Below are 13,733 nucleotides of genomic sequence, written 5' to 3' on the forward strand. Positions count from 1 at the left end.
GATGAGAAAAGAATCTGCTGTTCTTACTTATTCTGGCCCAAAAGTGATTCCAGACCCACACCAGTTCAGTTAACTCTTAACTGCCCTTTGAATTGGCCAAGTAAACCATTCAACTCACGGTATTTTGTGCTTGGGGAACAAACGATGCTAGTTACACTTCATCCCTTAAAAGAAAAACCTAGCAGATTAGCTTCATAACTTTCTGGACTCCAAATTAATTTTAGCAACTCTACTTAACTTCAATCAGCAACTGCTGATAATAGTTTTATTGACGTTTACAGCTCCTTAACATTGTTTCTTGTCCCATTTCACTCCCATTTTTGTCTTGCACGCCATTTGTTTTTTGTAATTTAAACATCCCAGTTCTCCACCCTGTCAGAGACCTTTTGTTTCTTCTTCCCCTTCCCTGTCTCAGTAGTAGTGGCATTGCTAACATGATCCATGATGGTTGTTGATCTGAAATGTTAACTATGTTTCATCATCCGGTTGCTGGCTGACCTGCTGAGTATTTCAGGTTTTCAGCATCTGGGGGCAGTTTTCCATGAGATGAGGACCACTGTTCCTATGGACATCAATACAGATTGTTTGGGACGAAAGATGTCTCTGTCTTATAATATTTATCTAATCAGAATTAAAATGAGGATAATTAACAAACTTCAATGGATCTGGTTGCCTCATAAATTGAAAGGAGTGAGAGCAGGGCAGTATGTTTCTCAGCTACATTGAATATTTTCCTCATTTCAACCCCCCATCCTCTCATAAAGCTGTTGAATTTTACTATGTCTCACAGAAATTAGGCACTCTTCAATTCTTGCCAAGGAGGCCAATCTTAATTTACATGAGCACTGCCAGTCCATTCGCTGCAAAGACCAATTCCAGTCTTTGTTATTCACATATTACAGCACTATACATTGAGCCGACTGCCAAACTGTCTGTGTTCTCTCTCTATACTGGATGCTAAGTTTGAGTACCCCTTTCTAGTACCATTTCAATTCTTCCATTGTAAAAGGTTTCAGAATGTACCTGTCATCAAATCCTCGAGGTTCATACAAGGCTCTGCTTATACAAAAATTAAGATAAAAGATATGCAGTTAACGATTTTTCTACACCTCAAGATTGTGGCCACATGCCGTATGTTTCGTCAGCTCCTGGTCTCACATCACACATATTCTTATTTATAAACTGAGTTCCACATTCTACTATTTAGCATTAACCAGGTTTGACAACAACTTGTGCGCACAGTAACAAAAAAAAAACAAAGGTTAACAGAAACTGAAGGAATTCCTATTTCAGATTGCTACGCCTCATTCAATTAGTGATTTCTTCTTTTGCAGCACAGCACTTCTCCACAATGTAACACCTTGACCTATTACCATTTTCTGCCTTTCTACACTCTGGCCCATAATACCTGTTCTTTTCTCTCTCAAATACGGTACTGTGCATTCTCACTTCCCTTTGGCTTCGGATTGGTCGAAATCAGATATATTCCTAGAAACTTTATCATATGACCTGCTATCATTAACTGCCCCAAACAGTCCTTACACCAGTTATCCCAACGAGGTAAAAACAATGACTGCAGATGCTGGAAACCAGATTCCGGATTAGTGGTGCTGGAAGAGCACAGCAGTTCAGGCAGCATCCAAGGAGCAGCAAAAGCGACGTTTCGGACAAAAGCCCTTCATTAGGAATGAAGGGCTTTTGCCCGAAACGTCGATTTCGCTGCTCCTTGGTTGTTGCCTGAACTGCTGTGCTCTTCCAGCACCGCTAATCCAGAACCAGTTATCCCAACGTCATCCCAAGAGCAATCAAAGAAGAAATACCAAACAGATAATACTTAACAGTTAACCAGTCTTTAGCTCCCCCCAACTCAGATTTAATTTCAATATAACAGGTAAACAATAGTTTAAAGACTTTTTTTATTTAAAAATACTTTGTAAAATGTCCCTATGATTTGTCTTCTGGCTTTTGCTCGCAGTGTCCTGAACGTCAGTCTTCAAATCCTGTAGACTCCAGGGCAATCCTGGAGTGTTGGCAACCCTGCGACCTAGCTAGTCACTTCTTTGGTCTCATCCATAATCACATTGCCTCACTCTTCCTCCAATTCCCACTCACTACTTGATTTCCTCCTTGAAAAAAAAGAGATATATCACCAGGTTGAATGCACAAATACAAGGGCTCAGCAATGTGTTGAAGGGTCAACATACATTACTTAATGAAGTGATGGGATGCAACTTCAATCTCCTAATATACTCAGACCAGTCAACCATGTTTACAAATTATATGGACCCACTTCTGTTTTTATAAACACAGATACAAGAGCAAGAAGTAGGTTCTAGTAAAGCTTTATCATTATTGATTAGGCCAAAGTTGGGAGTACCAGGTCAATCTTGGCATTTTTCTTTGGGAAGAATGCATAATGCCAAAGCCTCAGAAAGGGTGCAGTGATTTACCAGAATGATACAGGGATATGTTTGTTTGGAGAAAAAAGCGCTTTGGTTATTTGAGGAAACCAGGGAACTTGATGTTGTGCCCCATAGACTGAAACTGATTAAGTGGAGACAGATAAAGGTATTCAATATCTCAAAAGGCTTTGATACAGTATATAAGGTGAAACAGCTTCCAATGGTAGTTGGATCAGTAATCAGAAAGACACACATTTAATGTAATTGGCAGACGGAGTAGAGAGGAAATGATAATACATTTTCTGATGCATTGAGTTGCGATCTTAAATGTGTTAAATGGAAGCAAATTCAATTATTCTCAAAAAGGGGGCTGGATAAGTATTTGGAAGAAAAATGTTTGTGCAGCTTTGGAGATTGGGAAGGTGGAGTAGAATATTAGATAGCGCTTTCAAAGAACAGGCATCCCGAAATAAAGAGCGTTTTTTTGTACTATATAATTTTACAAATAGTCTATGATTCAAAGCCATCAAGGCTGAGTCTGAGCCATGTTCAAGCCAAGTTTGGCACATTTTACTAAATGATTCACACATGTTCACATCACAACTGTTAAACACAAATATTCACTATGTGAATTATTTAATTAATGATAAGCTCAAACTGAATCAACTAAATCAGTAAAGAAACTATAGTACATCCTGACCCATGCTGAAGTATAACGAGCAATGAGTAGCTGTGATTTCCACAACTGAATGTTTTCTTGACAATTATATCGTGACTTTAAAATTAGGACAATAACTTTTTCAAATAAACTTAAGTGCAGCTATTTAATAGCAGTGGTAACACTGCAAAATTAAATGCTATTTTCACTCAAGCTTTACATATAAAGTGACAACTCCAGTTGTATGACTGAGACAATGAATTATTTTGCTTATGACTGTCATGTCCACTTTGTGTGTAGATTTTTTTTTACAGTTCTCCCATTTACTATTTTTCCCAGTTATATACCCAATTAAAATTTAGTTTCAGAGTTCTGGATTGATCTTTTACCTCTAAATAAGAGATCCTCAAAAAAAGTGCCTCCTTCTCAAGGCTGATACCAGGCCTCAGGAATTCAGCAGCCATTGTATCTCTGCCCAGCAGTCCCACAGACTGACCTGAAAATTGCCATTTAACAAAGGGAGGAGAAAAAAGTCTCCGTGAAATCACAGCGCTTTGAAGTAGAAAGCAAGTTAGCTTTTAATAGATTTGCTCATTAAAACAAACTTATTTTTCAAGAAAGCTTCAACAAATACCTCTATAGTTACACTGGTGAATGCAACAGGACTCCCCAGCCTGTGAGCCAGGAATAACTGATGCATGGTAGAAAAATACTTGATGTACGACATTTGTTTAAAAGTTTATTTTATTGGTGAAAGTAAAGAAACAGATTATTCAATAACCGACAGTAACAACCATTTCTGTTTCTTTCCCTCTTAAACTTTATAGTGTTTCTCAAGTATTGCTGATCAAAGTGGAAAAGTGCCACCAACTGTGGAACTACAATAAAACTATGAAAAACAAGCAAGGTCCCTCCCACCCTACCTTCTCCCCTGTCTGTCTGGTGTTTTTTTTTCTGAACAGTCTGGAGTAGGCAGGGAAATGGAAAGGTAACTATGGGAAGTTGAAGGATGCAGAGAGGGAAGACCTACCCCCTCCCTAGCCTCAACAGCTTGTTTTGCATAGTTTCCCTTACTCTATTTCCTTTCCCCTTCCTTCCCCACCCCCACCCATCCCCAAGCAACCATTTAAAAGGCAAACATCCTTTGGAGCACCTTTAGAATCAGAGGCACAGAACAGACCATTTACAAACACCGGTTTTAGAACAGTCGAGATTTTTACAGAATTAAAGATAAATGGAATGCTCAATTTTGTTTTCAGACTGGGATTATGTTTCCTGCACAATCCTCTGCACTTAGAGAAAACAAACAGTTAGTCCATATCACTGTACAGAGTCTATACAACTTGTGAGAGAACAGAAATTATGTTGAACATTCATTTACTGGAGTTTAAGGCAAGTGGTTCATTTGTTTGCCAAGTTTTTAAAAAGAAAAATGGAAAGACCGTACAAACCATTGGTTTGAGCTGAACACGATTACATTAAAAAGGAGTTGTACATAATCTACACACTTAAAAAAAGTAATGTTTGGCTAACTAAGCTGAGTATGTGCCTCTTACATTGATTCATAGGATGGATACACAGCACTTAACAAACACACATTCTCTCACTCGGTGTACTATGGCCATATTACTCCATTTCCCTCATCCAGCTCCCTCCCACTTCACTCAAACCAACCAATGTCATTGTAAATCTGGACCTTTTATTGCCATCACACAGTCACAGTACTGATGCTTCAGAGGGAAATAAATAGTGACTCTGTAGGTTGATTTTTGAAGTCCCTTAAGATTACATAGGCATGCTCACACTCTCGTACACAGTCCAACACATACAGCAGCATGAAAAATGTTGGGAAGTTAGTTTTGACTGCAATACTACATATGAGTAAGTCACAGAGGTAAAAAGATTTTGAAACCATGTTAGTTTCTTTAACCAGTGCGAGTTTACTTCAACAAATGGAAGAAAATGAAATTAAATCATATGGAGTGGTTTGCAAGTTACCATTCCATAATGCTAAAAGCTTGATTAACGCGTAAGCATTTGACGTTTAGTAGGTACTGCGAGTGTTTCAAAACAGAAATCGAATTCAATTTTCATTCTTACTATGATATGGTGCATGGAAAGGAGCTTGAGAGAAAAAAAGCAAATGCAGATTACATTAATATGTTGGAAAGTTGCAGTACTCTCCGTACTCTGCTATGAAACAGAAAACATTTGCAACAGGGTTAAAAAATAACCTTATGGGTAATAATTTTTTAAAGGAAATAGAAGAGGCACTTGCCAATACCACATTTAAAAGTTTTAAAGCATACAAAAACTTTTAAAAAAAAATTGTAGAGCAATTCTGTAGTGCCTGGCCAGTCCTCCAAAATGGTTGTGCCTTGACTTTTTTGGGGGGGCAGGGGGAGACAGCAGTTAACATTTTTAAAATGATAGACATATAGTCATGAGGAATAGTTTTACACAGCCCTGGGTTAAGCTCCCAACGTGAGCAGCATCCACTGAAATAGAACTGAGTCCAAAATGAGAATGAATAAAAAGCAATGACTACACCTGACGTTTATGATCTATCAGGTTCATTATTGCAAGTGTAGTTTCACAGTAAATATTCCTAGACACATAATAAACAAGTCCATGAAAGGTTAATTCCCCTTATGAAAATATGGATAATGCAAATTGCTATATGATGAATAAATAAAGAGCAAATGAATTTCTTGGTTTCATTTGTTCAATAATCTTTCCCTAATAGGTGTGTGGAGCAATAAATGGCCATTCATACTTGGCACTGATTACTGAAAGCTAATTAAAGCTCACTGCTGCAGACTGTTCCTGGCCTTTATCCTATTCAACTCCATCAACTGTGACTCACATATAGCAAGCAAACTCTGAACTTCATGGTTCATTCTTCTTCTCCACAATTAATTATTCTCCCTCTCATGTTTACTATATTGTATTCAAACATTTAATTCCTTTGTTACTGTCTCACTGCGGGGGGGGGCGGTGAGTGTTGTATTTTTGCTGGGTCAAAATCTCACACATAAACTGTTACCTGGTCACTATCCCAAACAAATGGGAATGATGAAGTATAGTTAGTTAAGTTTGCAGATGACACCAAAATTGGAGGTGCAGTGGACAGTGAAGAAGGGTTACCTCAGATTACAACAGGATCTTGATCAGATGGGCCAATGGGCTGAGAAGTGGCAGATGGAGTTTAATTTAGATGAATGTGAGGTGCTGCATTTTGGGAAAATAAATCTTAGCAGGACTTATACACTTAATGGTAAGGTCCTAGGGAGTGTTGCTGAACAAAGAGACCTTGGAGTGCAGGTTCATAGCTCCTTGAAAGTGGAGTCGCAGGTAGATAGGATAGTGAAGGCGTTTGGTATGCTTTCTTTTACTGGTCAGAGTATTGAGTACTCTGAGGAGTTGGGAGGTCATGTTGCAGCTGTACAGGACATTAGCTAGGCCACTGTTGGAATATTGCATGTAATTTGGTCTCCTTCCTATTGGAAAGATGTTGTGAAACTTGAAAGGGTTCAGAAAAGATTTACAAGGATGTTGGCCAGGGTTGGAGGATTTGAGTTATTGGGAAAGGTTGCATAGGCTAGGGCTGTTTTCCCTGGAACGCCGGAGACTGAGGGGTGACTTTATAGAGGTTTATAAAATAATGAGGGACATGGAAAGGATAAAAAGACAAAGTCTTTTCCCTGGGGTCGGGGAATCCAGAACTAGAGGGCTTAGGTTTAGGGTGAGAAGGGAAAGATATAAGAGAGACCCAAGAGGCAACTTCTTGACTCAGAGGGTGGTACATGTATGGAATGAGCTGCCAGAGGAAGTGGTGGAGGCCAGTACAATTGCAACACTTAAAAGGCATCTGAATGGGTATATGGATAGGAAGGGTTTGGAGGGATATGGACCAGATGCTGGCAGGTGGGACTAGATTGGGTTAGGATATCTGGTCGGCATGGACGAGTTGGACTGAAGGGTCTGCTTTTGTGCTGTACATCTCTATGACTCTCTAAGACTCTATGACTATCAACAATGATGACTAACAAGCTATTTCCTCTAGAGGGCATCGCAGATAACATGAGCCTTGGATTTACCAGCTGAAGGATAAACTTTCTCTAGTTAATACAGGATGATGAAATTTGGTTGTCCCCTCCCCACCCTACAGAAAATAATCTAGGCAGAGCCCGAGTACCCCAATGCTTCACAAGAGGAACCCACAAGTCATCCAAAATTCTGAGATCTTCTTTATAGGATTTAGTCAGAATTCCTGATAGTTCATGGATAACTGGAGTTTAAAAGCACACGCCAAACCCTAGAGGGCAAACAAAGGTTCAGCAGGTTTCCCCCCATTTGCTGAAGATATTAACTAGTTCAAAATAAATGGAACAGCAAATTGTCAAAGGACTAAAGAAACAGTATGCAAGTGGGTTTAACTGTTCACAGGCCAATCTTGGACTGCGTGGGGTTTGCAATGAGGAGCAGTCAGCCTGCAGATCTGTCAGATGTACAAGCAACAAAAAGCATAATGAAACCCCCAGCATGTGGAAAGCTTACCATGTAAAAATGAAGAAAATTTTATAATAAGAGTGCATCCGAACAAATGTTCTCATTGCCAAGAAGAACGGTATCTAGAGTGTAGATTTACAATAATTGACAAGAACAACTCAGGGAGAGGAGTTATTACTTAATTACACAGTGTTATTATGATCTAGAAAGTGCTGTCTGAAAATTCGTGGAAACAATTTTAATGATAACTTTCAGAAGGGAATAGATAAATAAACTGAAAGATAAATTTAGAAGGATATGGGGAACAGCAGGAGACAGGACAAAGTAGATAGATCTTAGGCTTGGCCAGAGGGGCCAAATAGACTTTTGTGCTATATAAATTTGTAATCTTTGCTATTCTAGGCAACCAGAAGCAAATCTGTGGCATCAGTAATTACAAACAGTGAAACAAATGCATCAACAGATCTTCATGTATTTCGCACATTTTGAGGGAGGATATGTAGTGGAACATTTCCCATTCACTGTTGTGATGGATTTATTTCTACAATCCACGAGCTGGTTACAAGCCAAACTCTTCCTTGTTTGCTTTAAACAATATTGTGCCTCACAGCAATACTGTGCAGCACCAACCATTACCTGGACATTTGTAGATTTCCAACAGAAAAAAGACTTTGTGCTGTGGCACTAACTGAACAAAAATGCCTCAATACACTTCACTGGGGATATACTAGTTTCAACGATGAAAGATTTTGCCTATCCAGATGAAATTCAAACGGGGTTCAGTGAGTTACCAACCATTCTGTAATTAGGTATTGTATATTGTATTAGGTTGTAACTTAAACACTGAAACTCAAAGCTACTGCCAATACACAAGGGTACACATTCCACTCAGGAATGTAAAAATCTGAAATTAAAACAGCATTCAAGAATTTAACCTGCCAAAGAAACATGGAAACTGGTAACAGTGTGGTATTCCCTCCTAACAGATTTGCTAAAATAATTATAAAATGGAAGGAAAGAGCGCTATCAATATGTTTCATGTGCAAATTTTTTCAATGCAATCACCTAAGTGGGAAATATAGAAGTGATATCTTTACTTCACAGCCTACACACCATTTGTTATTTTAAATCGTCACCTGCCAAAAAAAGTACTAGGTGTTATTCCATAATGTTCTGCTAACTTACCCAAAGTGGCCATTCTTTTTGTATCCTCCCACATTGAGTATACTGGCCAATACTATTGTCCAACTCTACCCTGTCCTCTTGCTTATCCCAACATCCATTTTGAGACAAAGTAATTGGGCAGTAAATCTGGCTTTTAAAACTATTCCTCCATGCTGTCCCTATTGCCCATCCCAGGCATTACAGTCAGTTCAACAAATAAAATCAATACAATAAAGCCACCGTCGTTGTGCTGGACCAATAAGAAAGATAGCAGGCTAACCTGTACTGGCAAACAAGTAAATAAATGGCCAAGGACAAAAAATAGGCAAATAAAAAAGTTAGTTCTCATGGAGGTTCATTGACCTTCGACACCACTCTTTTTCTACACAGACGCTGCCTGAGCTACCAAGCCTGTTTGTGACTTGACTGTGCAAGTTATACTCAGCTCCGGACTTTTCACTTCTGCGCTAACATCATCTCCAGTATCACTACTGACAAAGTTACATTTACTAACAATGTGGACAATTTGAAAATTGGCCAGTCTGCACATGCACATGGACATATGTTCAGTATCTGTTGGAGACTAACAAAAGAGGAAATTCCACCCTAAAGAAAATCCAAGAAGATAATCTTCTTCCTCAAGGTGACAACAGTGGCCTGCTGCCACAGAGCTACCTTTAAAGAGAAATCAGAGTTCGAATGGGTAGGAAGGAAGGGAGGTAAGTATAAAATGAAAACTTAAATAACTTTGAAAATTTAGTTGAAAACTGTAGCCCATCGACATGCTGCATCAGTACTCACAGACTGTGGAGTGAGACACCCAGTTTTCAGATGAGACCCCCAACATCCAGCGAAAGACAGTGAGAGAAAGGAAGCCACTTAGTAAGGTTTAGCATCAGACAGTGCATTTGAGGTAACAAAAGACAGACAGACTCGTTCACAATATAAATCCAAGCATTATCACTGCTGCCATTTGCGATGGATTGATTGTTTCATGGAGATAGCAGGTAAAGTTTGAAATAAACAGAACAACAGTAACATTGTTTGCAAAGATCGGATCTTAAATGCCCCAAAATTTCCACCATACTATATAGCTCACCTGTGATAACTCCTCCCCCCACCCCCGGCCCCAAACCCCGCTCACTCTGTCCCTGTGCCCGCTGTCCATCACGATGCACACCGTGAGTGTTTGTGATGTGGTCAGACATCCTTCCATGCACAGAACATGCTGGCAGAAATCTGTCCACAAAATTCAAGGCAAGACTCGTCCAACACCACTCCCTGCAATGTTGTAGTGTTGATTGTGTGAATGCTAAAGTGGAGGAATTTAGTTAAATCGATACTTCAGCTACAGACACGGAACCCGCATCAAGATTTAGCAAACCCTTTTGGCATTCTATTTAGATTAAAAGAGGTGGAAAGGGGAGGGGGGGGAGGCAGTGTACAACAATGTGGTGGGAGAAAGAAAATAAAAGTATCCATTACAGTATCTGGCAGCACCATGTCATTCCCCAGAGTACCTGTTGGATCTGAATAATTCCAACTTGCAATCTGTCCCTGATCAAGTCAGACTGCAGTGGCTGTTTTTTTAAGTGACATTGGTAACCCTAAACTATATCTATATTTAAAATAGTAATTAAAAAAAACATAATTGGGTGCCCATTAACTATTGTTAAGCCAATTGATATAAAATTTAAAGTTTAATGACTCTGGAGACTTATACCCAGCACTTATAATTCAACGTGTTCAGCATAAATAACAGTGCTCATAAAGATTTTTTTGTTTTAAAACTTACAGTCATTAAAAGATAAAAGATCTCTGGAATATGCAGTGTACAAAAAAATTAACTCTGCTTTTTTTTCTCATCTAAAATTATCAACTTTTTTTTCTTCAAAAAGGCACTTCATTCTGCAAAAGTGAGATCACAGAATCAGGTCAGCTACTGTAGGTCAGCATGACTGTCTGCATAGCAACAACCAAAAAAATTAACAAAAGAGGGAAAAAGTACTCAAAATATCACAGAACTGCTCAAATACTTGTTTTTGGTAGGTAGAGAGAAGTTTTCTACTCAAACTGTAGTCCATAACAATTTTTTCATTTTGTTTTTTATGTCGGTGATTTACTCTGATAGTTCTTCCTTTTAGATGAAGTCTGGTCATGTGCGACTTTCCAACGTCAGGCTTTGAGAAGCTCAGTGGACGTCAATCACCTTGTCCATAACGAGTCAACGACAGGAACCACTGAAGTGTTTCTTGTCTGATGATACCTCCCTCCTGCTCCTCCTCCAAGAGTTGCAGTTTCGATCCAAGCACAGGTACGCGAGGCAGGGGAAACTGAAGGAAGCTTTCCTTTCATTACAAAAAACAAAAACACAACGCTGCGAAGGGGGAGGGATGGGAAGTGGCAAGGGCGTAGATTGGGGAAGTGAAGGGGAATGGGATAAAAATCGGGCAAGAACAACCTAAGAATCTGCCGAGAAGACATGCCCGGAGCACAATCGCTACCTGCCGCGGAGGTTCTGCAGCATACTGTAAACATCCTCTTCTTTACTCAGTCCTTCAAAGAATGGAATCAGATCAAACAACTCAGTATCTGACATGTCGTCGAACCAGGACTGCACAGGCACCTGTTTTAACAAGAAGCAAAAACACATTTTGTTAGTGAATGGCCAAGTCTACTTAGAGTCATAGAGATGTACAGCATGGAAACAGACCCTTCGGTCCAACCTGTCCATGCCGACCAGATATCCCAACCTGTCTACTTGATGGAAAACCTCTATAAGGCAGCACTAGGCGGAGTTTTGTTATTTAAAAAAAAGACTAATTTTTGAGAAATGGGAGATAATGGCAAAGACAGTACTTATTCTCCACTGTTAATTGCTGTTAAGGTAGTGGCAAGATGTAGTTGATGTGGTAAAAATGCTTCCAATTTTGTTGTAAACCAAGACTTCAATCCATCAACAATAAAGGACTTGGTAATATAAAACCAATGCAGAGTAATGCATTGAGATTTAGAGGGGATGATTGGAGCTAAAGGTGGTGTTGTATGCCTGCTTCTGTAGTCTTTCCAGGTGCTGGAGAAATAGCCTGCTGCAATGTGGCTCTATAGCCACCTGCTTTAGAATCCTAACATGTCAGCTGAACCTCTATCCTGTCCCCACTTTCCAAAAGATAACACCAAATGGCATATTAAATCTGTTCTCTACAGTGCCTCAATCCTAAAATGTCAAGACCAGATGCAGCACCTGGACCTCCTAACTTCTACCCGATGAACTGAATCAGCGTAGGACAACAAGCATGTTTAGAAAAACTCACTTATAAATGGCATAGAGGCACCTTAAGAGAAGCTTTTAAATAAAGTTATCATTGAAAATGTCAGGGCTACAAGTTAGCACACTTCTATAAAGCTCTACTTAAGACTGTTCAGTTCTGGCTTTGGAGCTAATGATATTGGGATCTAAAGGGTTAAATCATGACAGCAAACTGATGTTAGAAAATTAAGGGTGATTTACCTGGTTATGATCATCAAAAGGAATAGGTAGTTTGAATTAAAATGTAGGTCAATGATTTTAAGAAAAGGCAAAACAGCTTCAAAAGAGCTGAATAGCCAACTCCTGCGACTATGTTTTTAATGGATCAGGAATTTTTCCAAACCAGAGCTTGATTTTACTCACAAAAACAGGCTTTTCTCTCTCAAATTTAATGCACTGGTCCAGTTCCTAAGAACATGAAGGAGTGGTGCTCCGAAAGCTTGTGATTTTAAATAAACCTGGACTATTACCTAGTGACATGTGACTTTTGCCTTTTGTCCACCCCAGTCCCACAGTGGCATCTCTACATTGGGACAGGAGGAAGCCATTCTGCCCATCACGTCAATACTGGCTGTGAGCATTGTCTTTATGCCATTACTCCCTTTTTCACATACATAAGGTCTCCTAAAAACAATCTCTTATTCAACTAACAAATCACCTGTGCAGTCGACTTTGCAGAACAACAATTTAGTTTTGATGGACTTAAAGTAGTGAGATCCATATTATTCTCTCCTGTGCTCGAGCAAATAGGTTAGTAAGCAGGGCTGAATATAATTGACACAATTCAAGGCAAAACAAAGTATGTTTCCTCAAAGTAACTCAGCAGGTCTGGCAGCATCTGCGGAGAGAAATGTTTCAAGTCCAGTGACCCTTGACTGTTAGAATCAAGATTATTATGGAAAAAGACAAGTAGGGGCCTGAAATCAAAATTCTAAACTGGGAGAAAGCGGATTTAAATAAGATCACTTATGATTTGGCCAGAGTGGACTGGGAGGAGATACTTTCATGTAAATCTGTATCAAATTCCTATTGGAAAGGTGTTGTGAAACTTGAAAGGGTTCAGAAAAGATTTACAAGGGTGTTGTCACGGTTGGAGGATTTGAGCTATCAGGAAAGGTTGAATAGGCTAGGGCTGTTTTCCCTGGAGCATCGGAGGCTGAGGGGTGACCTTATCGAGGTTTATAAAATCATGAGGGGCATGGATAGGATAAATAGAAAAAGTCTTTTTCCCTGGGGTGGGGGAGTTCAGAACTGGAGGGTATAGGTTTAAGGTGAGAGGGGAAAGATGTAAGAGACCTTAGGGGCAACTTTTTCATGCAGAGGGTGGTACGTGTATGGAATGAGCTGCCAGAGGAAGTGGTGGAGGCTGGTACAATTGCAACATTTAAAAGGCATCTGGATGGGTATATGAATAGGAAGGGTTTGGAGGGATATAGGCCAGGTGGGACTAGATTGGGCTGGGATATCTGGTCAGCGTGCATGGGTTGGACTGAAGGGTCTGTTTCCATGCTGTACCTTTCTATGACTCTAAAGCAATGGGATACATTCCAGGAGCAAATAGAGAAACTGCAGGGGCAACATGCTTCAATAAAGGCAAATAATGGGACCAACAAACCCTGGTCATCAAGGGACACACATGATTGAATGAGAAAAATGGAGGCTTATGACAGACACTAAGGGCTCAAAA

General features: G+C 39.6%; 1 protein-coding gene across 6 annotated transcripts in view; it reads right to left on the minus strand.

Annotated features, from left to right (window-relative positions):
* Window positions 1-1,772: 1,772 nt before the first annotated feature.
* The window catches only part of ctdspla (CTD (carboxy-terminal domain, RNA polymerase II, polypeptide A) small phosphatase-like a), a 268,785-nt gene continuing 256,824 nt past the window's right edge, over window positions 1,773-13,733 (minus strand). For 2 of the 6 annotated variants that reach the window (XR_009644716.1, XR_009644715.1), the window contains 3 exons: window positions 11,241-11,362; window positions 3,450-3,556; window positions 1,773-2,126 (listed from right to left, as the gene is read on the minus strand). Coding sequence is in view for 4 of the 6 variants with exons in the window: in XM_060825207.1 (XP_060681190.1) it covers window positions 3,514-3,556; window positions 11,241-11,362 (165 nt within the window). In the remaining 2 variants the exon portion in view is untranslated. Of the gene's footprint in view, window positions 2,127-3,300; window positions 3,557-3,786; window positions 11,363-13,733 lie in introns of those variants that run through there. The other 4 variants (XM_060825210.1, XM_060825209.1, XM_060825208.1 and 1 more) reach the window with 3 other exon arrangements.

This window comes from Hemiscyllium ocellatum, chromosome 5 (genome assembly GCF_020745735.1).
Source record: "Hemiscyllium ocellatum isolate sHemOce1 chromosome 5, sHemOce1.pat.X.cur, whole genome shotgun sequence".
Lineage (NCBI taxonomy): Eukaryota > Metazoa > Chordata > Chondrichthyes > Orectolobiformes > Hemiscylliidae > Hemiscyllium > Hemiscyllium ocellatum.